The sequence below is a fragment of the Rhinatrema bivittatum genome, chromosome 10 (assembly GCF_901001135.1).
Source record: "Rhinatrema bivittatum chromosome 10, aRhiBiv1.1, whole genome shotgun sequence".
Taxonomy (NCBI): Eukaryota; Metazoa; Chordata; class Amphibia; order Gymnophiona; family Rhinatrematidae; genus Rhinatrema; species Rhinatrema bivittatum.
In genome coordinates this window covers 126,849,669-126,874,370 of record NC_042624.1, presented here as the reverse complement: position 1 = coordinate 126,874,370, position 24,702 = coordinate 126,849,669, and the positions used below count along the sequence as shown (strand labels likewise).

At 47.5% G+C, this 24,702-nt stretch overlaps 1 protein-coding gene across 4 annotated transcripts in view; it reads left to right on the top strand.

The window, feature by feature from the left end:
• SZT2 (SZT2 subunit of KICSTOR complex) overlaps nt 1-24,702 on the top strand; it is a 446,100-nt gene that overhangs the window by 55,767 nt on the left and 365,631 nt on the right. For all 4 annotated transcript variants that reach the window (XM_029618788.1, XM_029618789.1, XM_029618790.1 and 1 more), the window contains exons 14-21: nt 1,549-1,663; nt 5,487-5,692; nt 6,353-6,589; nt 6,748-6,826; nt 12,822-12,913; nt 15,237-15,405; nt 15,802-15,916; nt 23,360-23,473. In XM_029618788.1, the coding sequence (XP_029474648.1) occupies nt 1,549-1,663; nt 5,487-5,692; nt 6,353-6,589; nt 6,748-6,826; nt 12,822-12,913; nt 15,237-15,405; nt 15,802-15,916; nt 23,360-23,473 (1,127 nt within the window). The remainder of the gene's footprint in view (nt 1-1,548; nt 1,664-5,486; nt 5,693-6,352; nt 6,590-6,747; nt 6,827-12,821; nt 12,914-15,236; nt 15,406-15,801; nt 15,917-23,359; nt 23,474-24,702) is intronic.

The window sequence follows — 24,702 nt, the reverse complement described above, 5'->3', positions numbered from 1 at the left end:
ATCAGTGGGCACCCTGCAAGTTTTTCTCTGTCTCCATCTGCTGGAAGGGAGGCATAACCCACGGTCTGGACTGATCCAGAGTACTACAGGAACGAAAATTAGCAGGTAAGGAATAATTTTCTTCTTGTTAACTTCATGGAGTGCCCCCTAGTCCTTCTATTATCTGAGAGAGCAAATAACAGATTTTCATTAATTTGTTCAAGTCCTCTCATGATTTTAAACACCTCTATCATATCCCTCCTCAGCCGTCTCTTCTCCAAGCTGAACAGTCCTAACCTCTTTAGTCTTTCCTCATAGGGGAGCTGTTCCATCCCCTTTATCATTTTGGTCGCTCTTCTCTGTACCTTCTCCATCGCAATTATAACTTTTTTGAGATGTGGCGACCACAGTTGTACACAGTATTCAAGGTGCGGTCTCACCATGGAGCGATACAGAGGCATTATGACATTTTCCGTTGTATTCACCATTCCCTTCCTAATAATTCCTAACATTCTGTTTGCTTTTTTGACTGCTGCAGCACACTGAACCGAGAATTTCAATTATTCACTATGACGCCTAGATCTCTTTCCTGGGTGATAACTCCTAAGATAGAACCTAACATTGTGTAACTACAACATGGATTATTTAATGTGGCTACTTGTCCACATTAAATTTCATCTGCCATTTGGATGCCCAATCTTCCAGTCTTGCAAGGTCCTCCTGCAATTCATCACAATCTGCTTGTCATTTAACTACTCTGCATAACCTTGTGTCATCTGCAAATCTGATCACCCCACTCGTCATACCCCTTTCCAGATCATTTATAACCTATGGGTGAGGACTAGTCTGGCTAGAGTCAAAGAAAGGAAATTATCAGTAAGAATTAATTTTTCCATTACATATCAGCTGTATTTACCAAATCTCAGCAAGATAAGTTCAACAAAATCAAGTAAAGAAGTGCCCAGGAAATCTGGCATACCACATAAAAACCTTCTGCAACTACCAAATTGAGCAAGAGAAGTTCAGAACCATAAATTCTCTAAATTTCACACTTCAAGCATGAAAGGGTAACTTGAAAAATGATGCCCCTTCCTTTACCCTGCTTTTCCCAGCTGAAATCGATAACAAAAACAGTACCCAGAACAGCATTGGGGTAACCTGCATGGAGCAGTGATAACCTTTAAACAGCAGGAAGGCTAGGATAATCCTGCATGCAGGGACCATGGTTGAAACCAGAATTCGAAAGACCATGGAGCGCTTGCATTTATTAAAGAGCCTCACTAGCCTTATTACAAAACTTATTATTAAGACATGGAAGGGTGCATGGGTTTAAAGAATCTTGTAAGAATCAAAGTTGAAGATGGCAAGGCCTGACATGGTGGAGGTATTGGGGCAAATATGGAGGGCAATGTTAGGGTGAGAAGTCAGGGGGAGGAGGGAGTTGGTTTTGTCTTGCATATGGAAATTTAATGTGCATCTTGATTGGGCAGATGGAATGGATCTTTATCTGCCTTTGTTTATTCTATTTCTGCTGACTTTTATTGAATTCATGTCTCTGCTTTCTTGCAGTTCATCTGATCTGACTCCGTCCTCATTCTATGTTGTTCGTATCATCTCCAAAGCTCCCTGCATGGTCCTACGGTTAGGATTCCCCATCAGGACCCCTGCACAGAATAGGAACCAGGTGAGGAGGTAGCGCTCCGTGCTCCTGTACACTAGAATGGCAGTAAAATGCTTCACGAGGATTATCAGGGGGTAAGGGCTTATGTTGTATAGAACTTGTGGCTTCTCGAAAGATACGATTGTTCTTTAAAATTTGTAGATTGGCTTTTTCTCTGGTAACTCTGTTTCTGTCTTTGCCAGGCTCTGTAGCTAACTGAGGGCCTCATTTGCTAAGCATTTTTCCCATAGATCTAGAATGGGAGAAAAGTCTCAGTAAATCAGCCCCTGAATTGACTCACAAATTAGTCAGTGGAATCTTATTCCTTTTGAACTTCGGTCCTTAGACAATGTAAAAAAATGAAAACATCTCTTGAAAGAGTATTTGCTCCATCGTGCCTTTAATGTATTTTAGTGTGTGTTAAGTTGAGATTTACCCTTGATTCTATGTGTGAGAGATACTATAAGGGACATAGTATTAATGATTATTTACTTTACCTTAGGTAAGGTACTGGTTACTATAGTTTCTGTGAAACTAAAGGGTTTTTGTATGTCACGGTTATGGTTGATTACATGTATGTTGTTTTATTATGTATGTTTTTACTGTACATCACCTAGGCCTGTTTGTGTTAGGCGATTAATAAATTTTAATAAATGAAAATGAAATGGATCAAAAGGCCTGTTTTGTATAAAGTCAACTGAAGTTAGTTAAGACACTGCATCTTTTTGTCTGTGCCTGCCTAGGACTGGTGACTCGTAGAAATGTAAGAGTCTGCTTAAAAGAAACAAACAAACAAAGATTTATTTAAAAATTGTAATATGGGTTTGTAACTATAAGAACGTAGAACACAAGAACATAAGAGCCTGCCATACTGCATCAGACTGAGGGTCATCAAGCCCAGCATCCTGTTCCCAACAGTGGCCAATCCAGGCCACAAGTACCTGGCAAGTACCCAAACATTAAATAGCGCCCAGGCAGCTATTGTGCAGTGATAAGAAGTGACTGGAGGAAAGATTCCTTATTTGGGTCCAAGGTCTAATCCACGCAAGCAGCCTAAGCCTAAGGCGGCTCGGGACCTTCTCATGCTAAACGCCCCTTAAGGAGAGCGGCACCCCAGATGGACTTTGATTCCTCTGATCTGGATTCTGTCCCAGGGAACCAAGACCTACAGGCCAAGCCCCCGTTGGGGATCCTGATCACCAGCAGCAGGATGCAGGCAGGGGATCTTATATTGTGGAGGGCGACGACCCCAAGGTGGTCCACCTGTTTCGGAAAGAGGAGTTAGGTCCATTGATCCCTGTGATTCTGAGTAAGCTGGGCATCGGCGTGCCTCCAGAAGAGTCCAAGTTGGGGGCTATGAATCCGGTATTGTTGGGCCTGCGGGACCCGGCCACTTCCTTTCCCTTTCATTTCTCAAGCGATGAATTTGTTTCGAGAATGGGATTCCCCGGATTTGGGATTAAAGGTAAGCAAGGCTTATGGATAAACTGTATCCTCTTCCAGAGGAAGCTTTAGACCTGCTGCGCGTATCTAAGGTGGATGCGGCAGTGTCCGCAGTCTCCAAAAAGACTACCATCCCAGTAACGGGAGACACGGCCCTCAAGGACCTGCAAGATAGGAAGTTGGAGTTGCAACTCAGGAAGATTTTTGAGGTTTCCGCACTGGGATTGCACGCGGATCTGTGTAGCAAGTTTTCTTTGCGAGCTGGCCTTCGCTGGGTACAGCAGTTGCAGGCCAACGCAGGTTTTTCTGAGGAGGAGGCTCGCCTGGCGGGGCGCCTGGAGGCAGCAATAGCTTATAGTGCGTATGCACTTTACGATCTGTTGCGGACTTCAGCCAGATCTATGGTGTCTGTGGTTTCGGCCCGCAGACTCCTGTGGTTACGGAACTGGTCAGCAGATGTGTCGTCCAAAGCTCAGCTGGGTTCTCTGCTGTTCAAGGGCAAGTTGCTTTTCGGCAAGGACCTGGAAGATATGATCCAGTCTCTCGGCGAGAATTAGGTCCATCGTTTGCCGGAGGACTGGCCCAGATCAAGGGGCTCCTTTTCCTCCCAGGCTCGGTTCAGAGGAAATCGCAGATTTTGCCCGTCTAGAGCTCCAAGCTCTTCCTTTCGGCAGTCTTCCAACCGGCAACAATCCTGGACTCGGCCTTTTCGAGGCTGTCGCTTTTGTAGAACCGGAAATCCTCAGACGGCCACCAGAGCCAAGTCTTCTCAATAAAGGCGCACTGGTCCATTCCTCGGTGCCGGTTGTGGGTGCAGGCTGTCCCTGTTTTACGAGGAATGGGCCAGACTGACGTGGGTCCTCACAGTGATAAGTTAAGGCTACGCTTTAGATTTTGCTCGGAGCCTTCAGGTCCGGTTTCTAGTTTCTCCATGCGGTTACAAAAAGAAGTGGAGGGCGGTGCGAGACACATTACAGCGTCTTCTTCAGCTCGGCGCCATTATGCCAGTTCCTCCGGCGGAGCTAAGACGAGGGCGATACTGCATCTAATTCGGGGTACTACTATGCTACTTAAGGGCTTGGGAGGCCAAGTGTTCGGGTAAGAGTCTTGTGGTTGGGTGTGAAAGGGAAAGGATTTTGGGGATTTTCTATGATTATCTACACATGAGAGTGGCATACTAAGGAGAAGATGATAGGGAATGGGTCTAACAAGGGTCATGGCTGGCAGTGTGGACAGACTAGAATGGTTGCTGTCATTTGCAATGTTACAATGAGAGTAGATGTATGTACAGGGATACTGAGGTGTTTGCAAACATGTACAGGGTGATCAGTTGTGACAAAGTATTCTCTTGCACTGAGGACTAGGTTATCTTGTATTTGAGTCTGTCATTGTCTAGCATTATTTTATTTATTTATTTTTATTTAATAATTTTTATATACTGAATTTTTCATGCGAACATATCAAACCGGTTTACAGTAGCTAACAAATATTCATTTAAAAATATTTGTATTTCCAAAAGAGAAAAGGAAGTAAATACATAGTTTCATAATATAAATAAAATAAAATTTTAAACCAAATAAAATAGTAAACCAAATAATCATAATATTTAAACTGATAGAGAGGCAGTATAGTAAGAGCAGAGATAATAAATTAAAAAATATACATTACCTTGATATATAGTCAGTAGTCTGAAATCGTTAGGTTAGTAGCTCCTGGAAGGCTTGTTTGAATAGCCATGTTTTAATGCCCTTTTAAAATAATTTAATGTCTGTTTCTAATCTTAACTCCTGTGGCATAGAATTCCATAGTTGGGGCCCAGCAATAGAGAGAGTTCTTCCTCTAACATTATTTAGATGCGCAATCTTAGGGGAAGGAATTGGTAACATCCCTGCACCCGTTGATCTGGTAGCACTTGAAGGGAAATGGAAATGAAGTGATGAAGTTAACCATTCAGTGTTATCATTGTAGAGCGTTTTATGAACTAGGGTCAGGATTTTATGCTGAGCAGCCAGTGAAGATCCTTTAATACTGGGATAATATGATCAGACCTTCTAGTTCCTGAGTTCTGCAGAAGTTGGGATTGTTGTCCCCTGCTGGGGTGCGGGACCACTGGAGTAATAACAGGACGTCATTGGAGGGGTCCCAGGCAGGGGCTGTGGGTGGAGGACAGCTGGATGTGGAGGTCTGCACTGAGTATTTTCAGCAGAGCCCCTGAGAAGTTAGTTACATGGGGGAGAGAGAGAGGGTGTCGTCATCTTTTCTGTTTGGAAATAGGTAGTGTTTGGGAGTAGGTAGGTGCATGGTGTTCACACTCAGGAGGCTTTGAATAGATTATACTATGTGCAGCTGTTTCCACTTCACCTTCTTTTGTTCTTTGTTTTGTTTTTGTTTTTAACTGGGGCAGATTGTAGAGGAATTAAGGAATCAGATCCTGCAGCTTCGCTTCCCAAACAGAGTCCACAGCAAAGAAGCAACTCCTAAGATTAAACGGAAAATGCTTGGCAGCAGCTCTCCATCCAAGTCTCCACCCCCTGAGGGTGCACATTGTGCAGCGTCTAACCGCCCCTGCCTCGTTGTGCTGCAGAAACCGCTGGATAAGCTGCTCATCAGGTGATGTCAGGGCACTGCATGATAACATTACACATGTGCATTCCTTTTAATCGAATTAGATAATTTCAATGAAATTGTCTCATTTCTCCTGTTTTAGGAGCACCCTGAAACGAACAATAATTTGCCAATATTCGTTAAAATTTTGAATTTCGTGTTAGCGAGCACTAACAGGAAAACCGAAGTATGAACTGATACGATATATAACTTAAGGCTGACCTTAAAACATGGTTTTTCAGCTGCGCGTACACAGAACATGGAATGCAGATTTTAATGTGTACACACAGGTTTAAAAGCCTGTACGCGGATTTTGAGCAGCAGGCAGATGTTGAATTGTTTGTCTTTTGTTTTTTATTATGTATTGTTCCTTATTTCTATCTTTTATTGTTTCCAGCTTTTTTATTTTTAGTACCCTGAGGAGTGGTTTTATTCTTTAATTTTAATCCTTATCTTTTAACAGTTAAACTTTATTATTGTGCTTTTAAATTTTTAGCCGTTATCTTTTATTATTGAATGTATTTATTGTATTTCATTATTTGTTTTTAAATTGTAAACTGCTGTGAAGGCTATGGCTAATGCAGCGGTATATTAAAAAAAACCCAATAAACTATAAAACCGATACACATTGAGTCCATCTGTTACCAGAGTGTTTGTCTTGGTTAGGTATGAAAAGCTGCCTCTGGATTACCGGACTCCCTACATTCTGAATTTGGAGAGTTTTGGGCAGCAGCTGGCGGTTTCAGGACCCCCATCTATGGCAGCCAATCGCACAGTCTCCTCCACGCTCTCTTCCCTTTCTCGCTACTTCTACCACCAGCGATGGATCTGGTCTGTGCAGTCTGGACTGGCCCCAACCATGCCGATCGCAGCCGTGGGACAGATATTAGCCACACTAACAGAGTAAGAGCTGCTTGCTACAGGACAAGTGCTATAACCATGCTTATGTTCTGTTCATTAATAGGGGAGCTCTGCAGGAGAACTGACTTCTCCGATAGCTTGGGAGTGTGGGGTTAAGATTAAACAGAGGTGTATTGATTTTGACAATCATTGTTCTGCAGGATCCGGCTGTCAGAAGGATTCCACTTTGCTTCTAGTGGAGAAGGAATTGTTAATATGGTTCTTGAACTTCCCATTCAGGTAATTTCCCCTCTTTTTCTCTTCCTTTGAGATTCTGAAAGATGGGCCATAGCCTACATATGAAGGACAGTGGCTCCAGCAGCACAGGGTGTATCCTGTGTATGAGGGACTGGGCTCCAGCAGCACAGGGTGTGTCCTGGGTATGAGGGACAGTGGCTCCAGCAGCACAGGGCGTGTCCTGGGTATGAGGGACAGGGGCCCCAGCAGCACAGGGCGTGTCCTGGGTATGAGGGACAGGAGCTCCAGCAGCACAGGGCGTGTCCTGGGTATGAGGGACCGGGGCTCCAGCAGCACAGGGCGTGTCCTGGGTATGAGGGACCGGGGCTCCAGCAGCACAGGGCGTGTCCTGGGTATGAGGGACCGGGGCTCCAGCAGCACAGGGCGTGTCCTGGGTATGAGGGACAGGGGCCCCAGCAGCACAGGGCATGTCCTGGGTATGAGGGACAGGGGCCCCAGCAGCACAGGGCGTGTCCTGGGTATGAGGGACAGGGGCCCCAGCAGCACAGGGCGTGTCCTGGGTATGAGGGACAGGGGCTCCAGCAGCACAGGGCGTGTCCTGGGTATGAGGGACAGGGGCTCCAGCAGCACAGGGCGTGTCCTGGGTAGGAGGGACAGGGGCTCCAGCTGCACAGGGCGTGTCCTGGGTAGGAGGGACAGGGGCTCCAGCAGCACAGGGCGTGTCCTGGGTAGGAGGGACAGGGGCTCCAGCAGCACAGGGCGTGTCCTGGGTAGGAGGGACAGGGGCTCCAGCAGCACAGGGCGTGTCCTGGGTAGGGAGGGACAGGGGCTCCAGCAGCACAGGGCGTGTCCTGGGTAGGGAGGGACAGGGGCTCCAGCAGCACAGGGCGTGTCCTGGGTAGGGAGGGACAGGGGCTCCAGCAGCACAGGGCGTGTCCCTGGGTAGGAGGGACAGGGCTCCAGCAGCACAGGGCGTGTCCTGGGTAGGAGGGACAGGGGCTCCAGCAGCACAGGGGCGTGTCCCTGGGTAGGAGGGACAGGGCTCCAGCAGCACAGGGCGTGTCCTGGGTAGGAGGGACAGGGGCTCCAGCAGCACAGGGCGTGTCCTGGGTAGGAGGGACAGGGGCTCCAGCAGCACAGGGCGTGTCCTGGGTATGAGGGACCGGGGCTCCAGCAGCACAGGGCGTGTCCTGGGTAGGGAGGGACAGGGGCTCCAGCAGCACAGGGCGTGTCCCTGGGTAGGAGGGACAGGGCTCCAGCAGCACAGGGCGTGTCCTGGGTAGGAGGGACAGGGGCTCCAGCAGCACAGGGCGTGTCCTGGGTAGGAGGGACAGGGGCTCCAGCAGCACAGGGCGTGTCCTGGGTAGGAGGGACAGGGGGCTCCAGCAGCACAGGGCGTGTCCTGGGTAGGAGGGACAGGGGCTCCAGCAGCACAGGGCGTGTCCTGGGTAGGAGGGACAGGGGCTCCAGCAGCACAGGGTGTGTCCTGGGTATGAGGGACCGGGGCTCCAGCAGCACAGGGCGTGTCCTGGGTATGAGGGACAGGGGCCCCAGCAGCACAGGGCGTGTCCTGGGTAGGAGGGACAGGGGCTCCAGCAGCACAGGGCGTGTCCCTGGGTAGGAGGGACAGGGGCTCCAGCAGCACAGGGCGTGTCCTGGGTAGGGAGGGACAGGGGCTCCAGCAGCACAGGGCGTGTCCTGGGTAGGAGGGACAGGGGCTCCAGCAGCACAGAGCGTGTCCTGGGTAGGAGGGACAGGGGCTCCAGCAGCACAGGGCGTGTCCCTGGGTATGAGGGACCGGGGCTCCAGCAGCACAGGGCGTGTCCTGGGTATGAGGGACAGGGGCCCCAGCAGCACAGGGCGTGTCCTGGGTATGAGGGGCAGGGGCCCCAGCAGCACAGGGCGTGTCCTGGGTAGGAGGGACAGGGGCTCCAGCAGCACAGAGCGTGTCCTGGGTAGGAGGGACTGTGGCTCCAGCAGCACAGGGCGTGTCCCTGGGTAGGAGGGACAGGGCTCCAGCAGCACAGGGCGTGTCCTGGGTAGGAGGGACAGGGCTCCAGCAGCACAGGGCGTGTCCTGGGTAGGAGGGACAGGGGCTCCAGCAGCACAGGGCGTGTCCCTGGGTAGGAGGGACAGGGCTCCAGCAGCACAGGGCGTGTCCTGGGTAGGAGGGACAGGGCTCCAGCAGCACAGGGCGTGTCCTGGGTAGGAGGGACAGGGGCTCCAGCAGCACAGGGCGTGTCCTGGGTATGAAAAACAAGGAGGAAGTCGGTTTAACAAAGCCATGAGGGATGCAAACAAAGAGATGCCAAAGGTCCTCAGGTTTATTAATAAAACAATATCCCATAAATGCCCGACTCTAGGCCTGAGTTTTGCCCAATGAAGGGCTGCTTCAGGGGCTACAATAAAACAATCATTACAGAAACAACGGTAATGACAATTGGATTCATGAACAACACAGAAACATAAATTAAAATAATTAGAAACGAATAATTGTACAGAAAAGAAGAACAATCATGAAAGACAGCTTATGAAGAAACTAACTAACAAAAATGGACAATAGGAGGACAAGAAGACCATGGCACAGTTTTTTACCTGTTAAAAGCAAATTTTATCGTTTGACAAGATGCACTTTTGTATTCTCATGCCTATTGGGAGAAAAATTGTAATTAGATTCTGTTACTTTAGCTGGATTTTTAGTATCTATGTGTGGACAGTAACATATAATTTTACCTCATTCAGAATGAAATCCAAATAATTGGTAGCAGATCTATGCATATGCTCATTCCAAGTATTCCATGAAGGAGCTTAACAAATGAGAAATTAAAATATAAAATAGGAGGATAAAACATAAGCCAAAAATAAAAAAAAATAATAAAAATTAAAATCTAAATTAAAAATCTTATTTATTTATTTATTTTTAATTTTTCTATACCGAAATTCCTGCATTAGATACAAATCATTCCGGTTTACAGAGAATAGGAACTCGCCCGGGGCTTGTCTGGCCGGGGCTTTTTACATTAAAACATTAAAACCGTTAAACATGGCTTATTTACAGTGAACAGGTAAACAGATAAACAGTTAAACAGTTAACATATAACAATTCAATAATAATTTTAAATAAACAGATAAGTAAACAGATCAAAGAACTGGTTCCGATCAATATGAGCAGGAAACAGATCGGCCATGAGACCCCAACTGTACAGATGATATTTACAGTAGTGAGTCTTGAAGAGGATATGATGGTGATTGCCTTAAAAGAATAAATATTATGGCTGGAAATTGTCTTGAGCTGAATAGTTCATCAGCGGAATGATTTGGGGCAATGAGCAATGGGTAGGTTGGGAGCGGAGGGTAAAGGAGGGAGGTAGGGAAGCCTGTTTACATTATGAGTCAGGGAACGCCTGGAAAGAAAGAGAAAATAATTTAAATTGTTCTGTGACTTAATTTAAAAACAGGAGAAAAAATGGTTAAAAAATGTACTATGGCAAAGTTAAAAAATGGGCCATGTTAATAAAATTAAATGTACTTAAAATTACCTCTTAAGCTCGCGGCAATGTGCACACTTCATATTCTGTCATTCGGACTGGCTCCAAAAAACATCAGAGCATTTAGGTTTGCAAACAGCAGGGGATCTGCGGAACATTAATTCAAATGTGTTCCTAAAACAAAAGATTTGTTTACTCAAAGAAAACCTATGTTAAAGGTGTAAAAGCATATTTGTGCCGTGGCCCTGAAAGCTAGAAAATTACTGATAGTGCATTACTCCGTTTTCAAATAATACCGAAAGTCACCTCTGAACAATGTACACCTACCAATATTGTCCACCTCTAGAACTGCTCATATTTCAATCTCACATGTGTTAAAGTACACGAAGTGCACTAAGTTATTTTATAAAGGGAAGTGGCATTGAACGCTGTGGGGTATTTTAAACCTAAAAAAAGCGCGAAAATGAAATGTCGATCATCCGCCAGTACTGCTAATCACCTTAAAATAAATAAACATAGAGCCGGGTAAAACAAAAAGTAAAAAATAAATCCATTTTTTTCCTGTTTTTAAATTGTCATAGAACAATTTAAATTATTTTCTCTTTCTTTCCAAGATTTTTAATTTAGATTTTAATTTTTATTATTATTTTTTTTTGGCTTATGTTTTATCCTTCTATTTTATATTTTAATTTCTCGACCCGTTAGTGTTGAATTAGGGTTAGGTATATTAGGGGCGTCTCCAACTGTCTAACGATGTGTTGGTCCATCGGGCCAATGCGATGTTGCTGCACTGGAGAGGAGGTGGTAAACTTCGCCTTCCGTTTCTTGCCCATCAGGAAAAACAAAGTCAAAATAAAACTCCTAGCCGGCCTCTGGCCAGCGCGCTGCCTAAGCCGGACCAAGCCGCGCGCCCCTTCGGAGCGCACGGCTTAGGCAGCGTGCCAGCGGCAGGGCACCGCCCTACCGCGGATTTTGTAGTCAGTGGGGGCGCACTCGGCTGACGTCACACGCCGACGACTCGCGCCTCTCCCGCTGCAAGGTCTTTGTCTCGGAGTCCGGATAGCGGCCCAGGGAAGGTGAACACCTCCTCCTTCTCCTTCACTCACTCCCCCAAAAGCCTTTATTTCTTATGCGCATAAGGAAGTCAGCTCCTATGCCTGAGAGACGGACTTAATTAGATATTCAATTGGTTAGCCTTAAATACAGTTTTGCCCTAGTAATTAAAACAACACTCCTTTGATTTAAGGTCACAAGGTGAAAAGAAACATTTGCTTACATCTGACATTCCAAAGAGTCCTGGGAAACTAACTAACCTTGATTTTATAACTCTTCATTGTGTTTCCTAAAAATACAAAGCGATACATGTGTTTTTTCTGTTATCTAAATGTGAGCCAGCTTCAGAGACAGTTTCAAGACCGAGCAGTGCCTCCTGGAACCCTTTTGGTAAATTTCCACTAAACAGATGACCCTAATAAATTTTATTATCACAGTCCCTCCTTTAGGTCCAGGGGGCAATGTTTGCCTTAAATTCTTACTATATTTTCACTTATAGTACATAACCTATTAAATTCCTCATCGGAGGATACGTTCTGGGGCACTGCAAGTGTTGTTGAGACCATTATTTTAGGAATGCTTTTTTTCTTTCCTTTTATATAACATGACAATGCACTGAACGGATACATATAAAATAAGAAGGAATACTATAATTGTTATAATAATCATCAACGATCTTTGGCCCCAAATTCCTAGCATCCTTCCTAAACCAAAGACCTCCCATGAGGGTTTTTCTGTGTCAGTATAACGAGAAAGGTGTGACAGCAAAGTATCTATAGCTTGCATGTGATTTCTAATACTACCATCATTATTAATATAGGAACAACAAGAAGAATTAATAAATTGACAAACCCCTCCTTTGTCAGCAAGCAACATGTGTAGCGCCCTACGATTATCTAAAACTACTTCTTTAAGTTGCATTAGTCTCATAATCTTCATTGTCTCGTTCATTGTGACTTTAACAGTGGCAGAAAGATTTTTCAAAGCACTATCAAGTTCAAAAACTCTTAAATCAGGAAAAACAGTCCTCAAAATACGATGAAAGGATCACGGTCCATCTGGAAATCGAATAGTGACCTGCGCCTTCTCTTAGGGGCAAATCAGTTCTGATGATGTTTGTTGAAAGAAAAGAATGGATGCTGAGAGAGATAGAGGCTCCAGCAGCACAGTGCCCTCAGCCCCATGCTGGGGTATGAGACAGGGAGCATGTCCCGAATATGAAGGACGGGGTGCATCCTGGTATGAAAGTCAATGGCTCCAGCAGCACAGTGCCCTCAGCCCCATGCTGGGGTATGAGACAGGGAGCATGTCCCGAATATGAAGGACGGGGTGCATCCTGGTATGAAAGTCAATGGCTCCAGCAGTACGGAGCTTCTAACCTCATTCTGGGGACAGAAGCTCAGAGCCCCTAACACAATGCTAAACTTTTGCCTTGACCTTGCGTGTTCTATCTTTATGGCGAGGTTGTTCTTTACTGATGCTCCTTTGGGTTTTAGACTGAGCCTATGAGTGACAACAGGACTGAGAGGCGCAGCTGCATTGTCCAGTACATCCTCTTCCCCCCTCATGCAACCTCCACAAAAGACAGGTAAATAAGACTGCTTCCTTCTCACCTTCCACACCCTCACCTCAGTACACGATAGACCAGTTTTACTTCAGGGGAGGGTACAGGGTTTTGTTACTCTTTCTCCCTCCCTGAGGTTAACTGCCCTCCATCCTGCGAATGGGAGGGGATGTGTAAGCATATTGGTTCCCTCTCCATCCCTCAGAGTGGGGGGAATAAGAGGGTAACTGTCTCCCTGAAGGGAATAGAGGGATAAGAGCAAGGTTTTCTCTTCCCTACTGAGGAGAGTGGTAAGAGTTTCTTTCTCCTATAGTAGATGTACACAGGTGAGGGCCATTCCTGTTCATACCCCAGATCAGTCCAGATGAGTGGGTTTATGCCTCCCTACCAGCAGATGGCGACAGAGAATAAAACTTTTCAGGCACTGCTACATATCCGAGAGCGCCACCTGCAGCCCCTCAGTGTTTCTCTGTCTCCAGCACATGGTAGAGGTGCAGACCTGCAGTCTGTTAGTTAAAGTAAAATAAGATTAGTTTAGGATTAGAGAGAAGATAGAAGACTGAAGTCGGAGCTCCCACAGGTGTTAGGTTCCTTCATGGACCATCCCGCTGGTTGAGCAGGGTGAGTGGGGGGTTGGAAATCCCTGGCCAGACTCGATCCTTGATTCCAGGGGGAGGGAAAGCCAGGGGTCCTGCTTCCCTCGCTCCTCCTGAGTTCCTCTCACCCAGGCTGACCGGCTGCAGCGTCCTGGAGCTCCCAGAACCAGGAAAGTAGTATTTTCATTTACTTTTACTGTTGCGTGGCTCAGCAGGCTGTTTCTTTAAGAGCTTAACTTTAAAAAAAAAAAAAAAGCTGAGAAGCTGTGAGGCCTGTTTATTATTTCTCTGTCAGTGCGCCTGAGGTTTGTGTTGGGTCGGGGTGAGGAGGAAACCTCACGGCAGGGGCTGTTTTTCATCACCCGAAGCAGTGGCGGCGGCTTTATTTTCTCTTTCTTGAGGTTATTTTTAGCTGTGAGCCATGTTGCGTGTGATGCTGTCTCACGCTGAGCGTGGGAAGGCGCTCTCGCCTCATTGCAGCCCTTCTCTGCCCTGCCTGTGTCTCTGGAGGTAAGGGAGCCTCGCCATAAAGCTCAGGGTGCAGAAGCTGCAGATCCTGTGCAGAAGTCCCCGAGGGGGGGGGGGGGATGAAAGAGACGGCGGCCATTTTAGCTCCACATGGCAGGAGCCCTGTCATGGATGAGGAAGGCAGGGACTCCCCTCCCCTGCTTTCTCCTGTGCATCAGAGACTGGAGGAGGGGTGGGAGTTGAGCCAGCGGATGCAGGGGAGGACCTGGTGCCCATGGAGCAGGTTGACCACTGTGGATTTTCTGCAGATTTTGTTTTATTAATACACGAGGCCTATCTCGCCAGGCAGGAGCTGGCGCCAAAGAGGCCAACTTTTCAGATGATCCAAGGCAAGGCTAAGAAGGCTCGGGCTGAAGCACCTCCCTGGACAGGGGGGGACATTTTGTGAATGTTGGGTCTGGGTCAATCGCAAGGGGAGGATCTTTCCTCCGAGGATTCGGATGGCGCTGATCTGCAGGACCTAGAAGTGGACCAAGGCTCTGGTCAGGGCGTGGATCCGGTGACTGGTCCACTGGGGGACCTGGAAGCAGACGAGGTCCCTCTGGCAGAAGGGATGACCCGAGGGTGGTCAGGTTATTCTGTAAGGAGGAATTGCGGCCTCTCATCTCTCAGGTTCTGGAGGAGCACAGGAGGATTCCAGTGAAGGGATGAAGCTGGTGTTGGAGGGACTGTGTGGACCTCAGAGGGCATTCCCTTTGCCAAAGCAGGTAAAGAAGCTGATTGACTGGGAGTGGGATTTCCCAGAAGCTGGTTTGAAGGTGTCCAGGGCTATGTCCAGGTTGTATTCCCTGCTGGAGAACACGCTAGACCTGTGGAAACTGCCGAAAGTGGATGTGGCGGTGTTGGTGGTCGCAAAGAAAACGATTCCTGTGGCAGGGTCGGCGACCATGAAGGCTGCCTAGGACTGGAAGCTGGAGATCCTGTTGAAGAGCTGAAGTCTCGGCTCTGAGCCTTAGGGCTGCATAATGTGCAGGTGAAGGCAGGTGAATCCTCTGTGGAGCCTGCCAGGAAGCTCGGTTGGAAGCAGGGGTGGCCTACGTGGCAGATGCCCTCTGTGATATGCTTCGCAGTTCGGCTAGGAATATGGTGTCTGCGGTAGCCGCACGAAGGCTTCTGTGGCTATGTAATTGCTCGGCAGATGTTTGGTCTGCACAACTTTGTAATCTCCCCGAAGCAGCTGCTGCAAAAGCTTTTGGATTATGAATGATTGTCTTGTTTTTCAGCTTCTCCACAGATGATGACAATGACACCGAGGTAGAGGCCATTGAGGTGGACACAGAACTGAACCTGGTCACTGAGTGCTGGGTGGAGCCTCAGAGCGGGCAGGTGGTCAGTTCATCAGAGAACTGCAGACACCTGCACGGCCTGCACTACACGGATATCCCCAAAGCGGTGAGTCTGAAGGGCACGGACATCTCAGCTTTCATTAAACAGCGTTTGCAATGTAAGCTTCCAAGTGGAGAGGGAACGGTGCTAATAATAAAATCGGTAGCGGGCTAGATCATCCAGTCTGTGCCAGCAGATTGTTCTTTGTTTCTGTATCGTTTTGCTGTAAATGTTAATATAAGCCGCCAAGAGCATTAGATTGTTTGGCATAGGCATGTTTTAAATAAATAAATCTGTGTGCTGTGTTATACCCGAGTGGAGGTAGAGGCATCCATATCCTGTTCCCTACTGCCTGGTGCCTCCTTCCCATGCCTGAGAGAGTTCAGATGCTTTTATTTCCCTGGATATACCGCATCCCTCCATGGCCTAGGTTCGCTTACGGCTGCCCTGCTCTCTCCTCAGCTCTATCCCCGGGATCTGAGCTGTATCAGCACCTTGCTGACGTTCGAGTGTGTGAGCCAGCTGTGCCAGAACAAGGACCGCAGCTCACCTGTGCTGGGCGTGATGGGAGCAGAAGGTGAGTCCAGAGATCATGATCCTTCCCCATTTCCTAGCAGTGTGTGGTGTTGGCATCGGGTGAGTCTGCTTTGGATATCTCCCCCGTGTGCTCAGAGTATGTGATGTGGGAATGGGTACAGCCCCCAGTTTCCTGTAGCAGAGCTTTCAAGATTCTGACATAAGAGTTGGCAAACTATGCGGCAATTGTTAGACTTGCATAATTTTGCAAAAAAAATCACATCTGCCTATCCAAAAAAGTCAATTTTTATTGAAAACCATTAATTTGTTTTTAAACAATATTTAAACTATATTCAGATACAAAATTTGCCAAGTACAAAATCAACTACTTATCAAGTAAAGACATTTGTTACAACTGCAAAATGTCACTTTGGTTTTGAATTGAAATATTTTATATTTTCTTGAAAGTCCCTGTCTTTCTGAATATATGACCTTCCGTGTGCTGGAAATGCCCTCGGTATCAGCAGTTCCTCGTGCTGTTAATTCCACAGAAAAGTATGTGTGCATATATTGGGCACAGAGTGACAGAAACTGAATGGGGTTGAATTAACACAAGTTTGAAACTTATTAGCAGTAATGTAAGTCATCAAGGCGGCTATAAATTGAAATTAATGCCTTCTCTGCCAACTGTGGAACACCAGCAGTTACAGATTTCCAAAAACACATCCAGGTCTTTGTAGAGGTTTATGGTTGACCCCATATGCAGATGCAAGAACCTTTGTATAAAAATGAAATTCTTCTAAAGGGACAACACCGCATCCAGGAATTATGTCAAAATCATCTTTGGTTTGATAAGGATTTAAGAAAACTTTGAGGCATCAAACACACTGACTGTTTTCTCTAAGGCCATTCCAACTTCACCTCCCCTCCACCCCGCTCACTTCAGGACAGGAGGGAAGGGGGTGAAGGGAGCAACAGAAGAGAGAGTTCCCTGCACGTACCCAGATCAGTCCAGACTCCTACGTTTTGCCTCCCTTCCAGCAGATGGAGACAAAGCTTTACTGACACTGTCACTTAAGCTGGTGTCCCACCTGAAGCCATTACGTATTTCTCTGTCTTGAGCAGATGGAAGGTGGTGCAAATCCTGCAGTCTGATGAGAATAAAAAAAAAAAAAGGATTTTAAAAGTATTCTTAGGGTTAGGATTACTACTTAGCCCTCCCTGAAGGTCGGTGGGGCAATCCTTTCTTGTAGAGGAGCGGACGAGCGAGAGGGGTTGGAAACCCCTGGGTCTGCCCGGATCCTTGACCCGCTCAGGTGGACAGCCGGAGCCTGCAGCCACAAGTAGGGAAGTCTTTTGTATAAAGTTTTGAAAAAGAAAAAGTCATTTTACAACCATGCTGCATGGCGGGCAGTGCGTGACGTGGGGAGACACGCGCGGGCCTCTCTCTTGCCGGCACTTGCTCCTGCTGCGTCACCGGGGGAGAGAGCAGCTCGGGGAGCTTCCGCGGGTAGTGCAGGGGGAGCCAAGCAGCACAAAGGTGTCTTCCTGATTTCAGCGGGAACAACAAACAGGACCTGTAAGGACGCTGCCCTGCCCTCGCCACTGTTGCCGGCAGATCGAAGACCCTCAGAGCCCCGGGGGTCCCGGGATCCTCTGCTGGGAGAGAAGGAGGAAGACCTCTTGGAGCAGGATCCAGATGAATCAGGATTTTTTCCCGGATATTGTTCTGCTTATGCATAAGGCTTTTTTGGCAAAAAGGGCAGCTGGATGTTGCCTCCCCAAGCCACTGGACCTGGAGGAGCCAGTTATGGCCAAGAGGCCACTTTTGGCTCGATCTGATGGGGCGACCAGAGTTTGGAGATTGCTGGTGGTTCAGTTGCCTGTGGGAAATGCAGATGATAGCTCAGAGGCTGATGATCATCTGGCAGGAGATCCATCTGGGGTAGAACCTCCGCCGTTTTGCTCTTTGGGCTTTTTTCTTCTCTGTCTTTCCGGCGCTCTTCTCCCACGATCTCTCCTCAGCTGCCATGCCGCATGGTGAAGCCTGCACTGTCTGCGGTGCTGCGCGCACATTTCGCACACCAGCCTCTGTGCAGAGTGTCTCCCCGGGGGGGGGAGGGTACCTCCGGATCAGATGCGCGGGGGGAAGACGTCGACATGCCTGGGAGACTGGGAGACTCTCCTTGGTGCTACATCCCTTGAAGGGTCCATTCCTGGCCATTTTGGCTACGTTCGTGTGGCCTTGGAGGAATAAAAGGGATTTCCCTCCTTCATTGTCGCTGCGTTCTGAGGCCTCCAGTGGGGCCCGAAATGGGGTGGTTGAGGATTTTTCTTTTGCGGAGGAGCCGGTGGGGGGCTCAGATTCATCTTCCTCTGATTTATCTGAATTTGTGCATCTGTTGCACAAGCTTTTCAAGGCCAGAAAATCAGTCAGATGCCGCAACAAGAAGGAGGATCACTCCTGTGCTGCCAAGCATTTCGAGGGCCCACGGAAGGTGGGCACTGTGGCCCCTGATACTACAGGGGCCTCACAGATTGGTCGTCCCTTGAGGTCTCTATTGTTGCCGCCTACTTTGCCCAAGTTAACATACAGGCTTCGGACCTTTCTGGGGCAGTTACTTTGGCAGTGGACCAGGATCCTGATGGAGTTGACCAGAATCCTGATGGAGGGGGCCAGGATCCCGGACAGGCACAGGCTGATTTTCCAATGGTCGACGGGGATGACCCCAGGGTGGTGTGTTTGTTTCGAAGAGAGGAGCTGGCCCCTGTAATTCCAGCAGTTCTGGAGGAACTGGGCATTGAAGTCCCCCTGGACAATGAGACCTTGGGTGCTGTGGATCCAGTGATGTTGGGCCTCAGGGGCCTGACTAAGACCCTTCCTTTTCACGTGTCAGTTACCGCTCTGCTCTTCCGGGAGTGGGATACTCCAGATGTTGGACTGAAGGTTAGCAGAGTCATGTACAAACTTTATCCGCTCCCTGAGGAGGTGATTGACCTTCTCAGGATTCCAAAGGTGGATGCTGCCGTGTCCACTGATACCAAGAAGACGACCATTCCTGTGACAAGTGCTGTGGCGCTAAAGGATCTTCAGGATAGAAAACTGGAAATTCACCTCAAGAAGACTTTTGAAGCCTTCACCCTTGGGGCTCGGGCCGCTATGTGCAGCAGTTTTATGTTACGAGCAGGCCTTCGCTGGGTACAGCAGCTCTAAATGGATAAGTCCATGTCGGATGTGGAGGCCCTCCAGGCTGACCGGCTGGAGGCCATGGTCGCCTGCGGTGCCGATGCGTTGTATGACCTGTAAGGACCTCGGCGAGAACCATGATTTCTGCTGTTTCAGCTTGCAGACTTCTCTGGTTGAGGAATTGGGCGGCCTGGGATCTTTGCCCTTTAAGGGCAAGATGCTGTTTGGTAAGGAGTCGGAGGATGTGATCAAATCCTTGGGGGGAGAATAAAGTTCACAGATTGCCTGAGGACAAGCCGAAAGCGAGGTCTGCTGTTCCCCCCTTGGTTGCAATTTCATGGAAATCGAAGGTTTCTGGCATCCAGGTCTTCTGGTTCTTACAGACAACCGTCGAGCAGGCAACAGTCATGGGGTCACCCTTTTTGCGGCCACCGGCCAGGCAGAGATGGATCCACCCAGGGCCTGGGCGGTGCAAAGTCTTCCCAATGAGGCGAGGCCGGTCCACTCCTTGGTTCCGCTAATAGGAGGCCTTCTGGCACTTTTTTACGAGGAGTGGGCCGAGATTACCTCTGACCAGTCGGTCTTGGACATGATATGTCAAGGCTACGCTTTAGAGTTTGTTCGGCCTCTCAGGGACTGGTTTCTCGTCTCCCCATGCTTTTATCGGCAAAAGGAATTAGTGGCGCGAGCCACCATTGGTTGCCTCAGAGAGATGGGGGCCATTGTCCTGGTGCCTCCTGTGGAAGAAAGAACAGGCAGATATTCCATCTACTTCATAGTGCCGAAGAAGGAAGGCGATTTCCGGCCCATCCTCGATTTGAAGAGTGCTTCGGGTGCCTCGATTTCACATGGAGACCTTGTGGTCGGTAATTGCAGTGGTCCATAAGGGGGAGTACCTAGCCTCCCTGGATTTGACAGAGGCTTACCTGCACATTGGAATTCAGCCTGAGCACCAAAGATTCCTCCGGTTCGTGATCCTCTGGGAACATTTCCAGTTCTGCGCCCTGCTTTTTGGTTTGGCGACGGCGCCCAGGACCTTTACCAAGGTTATGGTAGTGGTGGTGGCTGCCCTTTGGAAGGAAGGGGTTCTGATGCACCCTTACCTGGACGACTGGCTGATTCAGGCGAAGTCAGAGTCCCTCTGTTGGGAGTCGGTGGATCAGGTTCTTTACCTTCTGCGATCCCTAGGATGGATAGTGAACTTGGCCAAGAGTCACCTGGTTCCCTCCCACGCCCTGGAGTTTTTGGGAGCCCACTTCAACGCAAGGTTGGGTAAGGTTTTCCTCGCCAAGGAACAGATTCTCATGTTACAAGCTCAGATTCATTCCCTCTTATCCATGTACATGCCCAGGATCTGGGATTACCTGCAAGTTCTCAGGTTGATGGCTTCCACTCTGGAGTTGGTCCTGTGGGCCTTTGCTCATATGATGCCTCATCAATCAGCTTTACTTTCTGAGCAGTTTCAGCTATTGCTTCCACTTACGGACTTTGCGCGTTCCAGTCTCTCCTGGTGGCTCAACCTGGACAAGCTTCGCCGAGGTTGTAGACCTGGATGTTCCTTCTTGGACAGTGGCAATCACGGATGCCAGCCTCTCTGGTTGGGGGGCAGTCTGTCAGAACAGATTGGTCTAGGGACATTGGTCGAGGATGGAGTCTTTGTGGTCTGTCAACTGGTTGGAGACCAGAGCCATGCACCTGGCTCTCCAGGCCCTCCTTCCCCTGGTGAAGGGGAGGTCAGTCAGGATCTTGTCGGACAACGCGACAGCCATGGCTTACATCACCAGGGAAGCACCAAGATCTGAGCTGTAGCTCTGGAGGCCCGGGAGTTGATCAGCTGGGCGGAGCTGCATCTGGAGAGAATAGCGGCTTCTTATATTGCAGACTCTGACAACGTTCAAACGGACTTTCTCAGCCGTCACCAGCTGGATTCCAGCAAATGTGAGATGTCAGAGGAAGCTTTTCACCTTGTATGCTGCAGGTGGAACCAGCACTGCATGGACTTAGGTCTTCTTCTGCCGTCATTTCTATGTTTCTAACGGCCCATCCAGTCTGCCCAGCAAGCTTTACACATTTTTTCTCTCATACTTATCTGTTTCTCTTAGCTCTTGGTTCTATTTCCCTTCCACCCCCACCATTGGGGGTGGAAGGGAAATAGAACCAAGGGAATAGACTTGATGGTGACTTTTCACAATGCCAAGGCCCTGAGGTTCTTCAGTCATCGTCGAGAGCCGGGGGCAGAAGGGGTGGACGCTCTGGTCCTTCCATGGCCATTCTATGTCCTATTGTACGTGTTTCCACCATGGCCCCTAATCGGTAAAGTGTTGCGATGGGTAGAGGCCCACTGGGGGGACATAATCCTCGTCATGCTGGAATGGCCAAGGTGGCCGTGGTTCGCGGACCTGGTCAACCTAGCGGTGGATGGACCCTTACAGTTTCTGCTCCTGCTAAATCTCCTCTGTCAAGGTCCTGTTTGTTTGGAAGGGGCAGATCGCTTTTGTCTAGCAGCCTGACTTTTGAGAGGGGGCACCTAAGAAATAAGGGTTATTTGGATGCAGTAATTGCTATTCTCTTGCAGTCCAGAAAAACCTCTATGTCCTTGGCTTAGGTGTGGGGTATTTTTGCGTCTAGGTGTGTGGATCACAAAATAGACCCTATCCGTGCCTCTGTGCCTGATGTCTTAGCTTTTTTGCAAGATGGTCTAGTTAAAGATTTAGACCCAAAAAACAAAGCGGAAGCCGATCCAATACTGTCGAGTAGCGAAGAAACAAAGAAGATTGGTGTATCAAGGGACTTTTGGGCATCTTCTAATAAAAGTCCCTTGATGCACCAATCTTCCTAGTTAAAGGTTTATCCTTTAATTCCCTGAAGGTTCAGGTAGCAGCTCTCGGTTGTCTGCGGGGTTGAGTGCGCAGCATTCGCTTGTCGGCTTATCTGGATGTTGTGCACTTCCTTAGGGGGGCAAAGCATTTATGTCCTTCATGGAGTCTCAATCTGGTTTTGAGGGCCATGTGTACGTCCCCTTTTGAGCCTCTAAAGTGTGCTACACTGAAGGATCTTACTTTGAAGGTGGATTTTCTGGTCGCTATTTCCTCGGCTCGGAGGGTGTCAGAGCTTCTGCCTTATCCTGTAGGGGGAGCCCTTCTTGAGGATCACTGATACTGGAGTATCCTTGAGAACGGTTCCTTCCTTTCTACTTAAGGTGGTATCATCTTTTTATTTGAGTCAGTCCGTGGAAGTCCCTTTCTGGCTTTGGATCCTTCCATTCCTCACTCTAAAGATTTGAGGCTCTTGGATGTGAAGCGGGACTTGTGCGCTACTTGGAGGTCACCAACAGTTTCTGCCTGTTGGATCATCTTTTTGTGCTGTTGAGTGGCCCCAGAAGGGGGGCATAAGGCTTCTATGGCCTCTATTGCTTGGTGGTTGAAGGAGGCTATCAGTTCTGCGTACATCGCTCATGGTCAGCCAGTACCTGTGGGTCTTCATACTCGTTCTACTCAGTCGCAAGCAACCTCCTGAGCCGAGTGTCAACAAGTTTCGCCAAAGGAGATCTGCAGGGCGGCTACTTGGAAGTCTTTGCACATGTTTGCCAGACATTCCGTCTGGATGTCCAGGCACCGGAAGCAGGGGATTTTGGTGCCCATGTGCTACAAGCGGGACTCTCGGGGTCCCACCCAGTGTAGGGAAGCTTTGGTACATCCCAGGAGTCTGGACTGATCCGGGTACGTATATGGAAAGGAAAATTTGGTTCTTACCTGCTAATTTTCGTTCCTGTAGTACCAGAGTCCCGCCCAGTTTGGGTTAGGGGAATTGGAGAGTCCGCTCGGTCAGTGCATTTTGGCTTCAGGTTCTTGTCCTGCGCAGGCATGTTGTGTGGGCAAGGGTTCCTTTTTGATTTCCAAGGTTTCTTCTCCCCTCTGTTTGTTTGGGGAGTATTGAACATAGTTCGTGTAGTTATGATTTTCTATTCATCTGGCTTGGGTACTGTTCAATACCGACGGACTGCAGGTGGTTCCTCAACTTAAGTGGCAGTGTCAGTCAAAAACTTCTCTGTCTCCATCTGCTGGCAGGGAAGCAAAACCCAGGAGTCTGGACTGATCCGTGGTACTACAGGAATGAAAATTAGCAGGTAAGAACCAATTTTCCTATATTTTAGTAGTCTATGGTGTTGAGATGGGTTGAGTCCAGTGATGGTATTTCCCTATGTGCTGACAGCATATTGTGTCGGGATGGGGTGGCTCTGTTGAGGGTATCTCACGTGTACTCCCACAGTTGGATTTTGCATTGTTTTACATAAAGGTTGCTGCTGTTCTATTATAGGCTCCTATGTGGGAAGTGGACAACGTATCTACGAGATTCCATTCCACTTCGATTTAATGAACCTCTTACCAAAATGCCAGCAGATCGAAATGTTTTTCCTCACACTAAGCAAAGGTGCGTACTTGATTTCGTCCTCTCTCAAGTATTAAAATATTCATTTTTGATAAAGTCAAGTTAGCACGCAGGGCTGTTTAATGTTACCTAGGCACAGACAGCTATAGTACGGTTTTGCCCAGTGATACTTAATTAGGTAGTTATTTTTGGCTCCTGGAGTAAAAGGATTGGTGTAAGGTCCTCTGAAATATTTGTACAATGTAATTAGATGAGCTTTTATTATTTAATCTTTATTAAGATTTTAAACAAATTCACATTTGCAAAAAATCAAGAAATAGTTTTTTGTAACAGGTAACAAAATTAATCTCATACATTAAACCTCTTCATGTTAACAAAAATACCAATAGTCCACATTATGGGAGGATATTCCAAAAACATGATAAATTCAGGTAACTGTAATATTTATATTACAAAATAAGGAGATCATTTTTTTTTTTTGCAGCAATTAACCTTAACCTTGTTCCTTATCTACCAGGAAGGATTCTAGATGGGAAGGGTCTTGGAATGTAAATTTATTCTTTTGAAAGGTTATAGAACATTTACAGGGAAACTTTAGGAAATATGTTGCCCCGATAGACAAAACTCTTGGTTTCAGTACCAAAAATTGTTTCCTTCTTAACTGTGTTTCATGGGAACATCCGGAAATATTTGAATCTTTTGACCGCAAAAAAGATTATTAAGAAAATATTTTTGCAAGATCTGATTTTTATCTCTTTCTCTACAAAAGGTAAGTAATAAGGTTGCCCTTTGTGGAATATCATCTACTGATGATTCCAAAAATGAAGTCAAATTGGGAGATTGCTGGACAAGATCCATACCTTCTTCCCCTTCTTGAATTGGTCCTAGGAATATAGTATATCTTAGAAATACTAGACTCATCTATTGTTGAAATAGCCAATATTTCACCCAGATAATAATCTAGTTTCAGGAAAATGTAAAAATCTCAAGTTTCTACTTCGGTTATAGTTTTCCATATTCTCTATCTGCCTATGAATCACCAAACCTTCCTTAATAGTGGAGTTATTAACCGCCTGTAATGCATTTACTTGGGCTAAAACATTTTTACCTTGTTCTTCTAATTGATTCAGTTGAATATTATGTACCGTAATTCAATCACTTTTTTATCTCAACTGTTCTATTATTTTGAACAATAGAGCTAGACATAGTTTTCTGTAGGCTAACGAGAACCTTCCATACATCACCCAGAGTTATATTTTGGGGGTCTATAG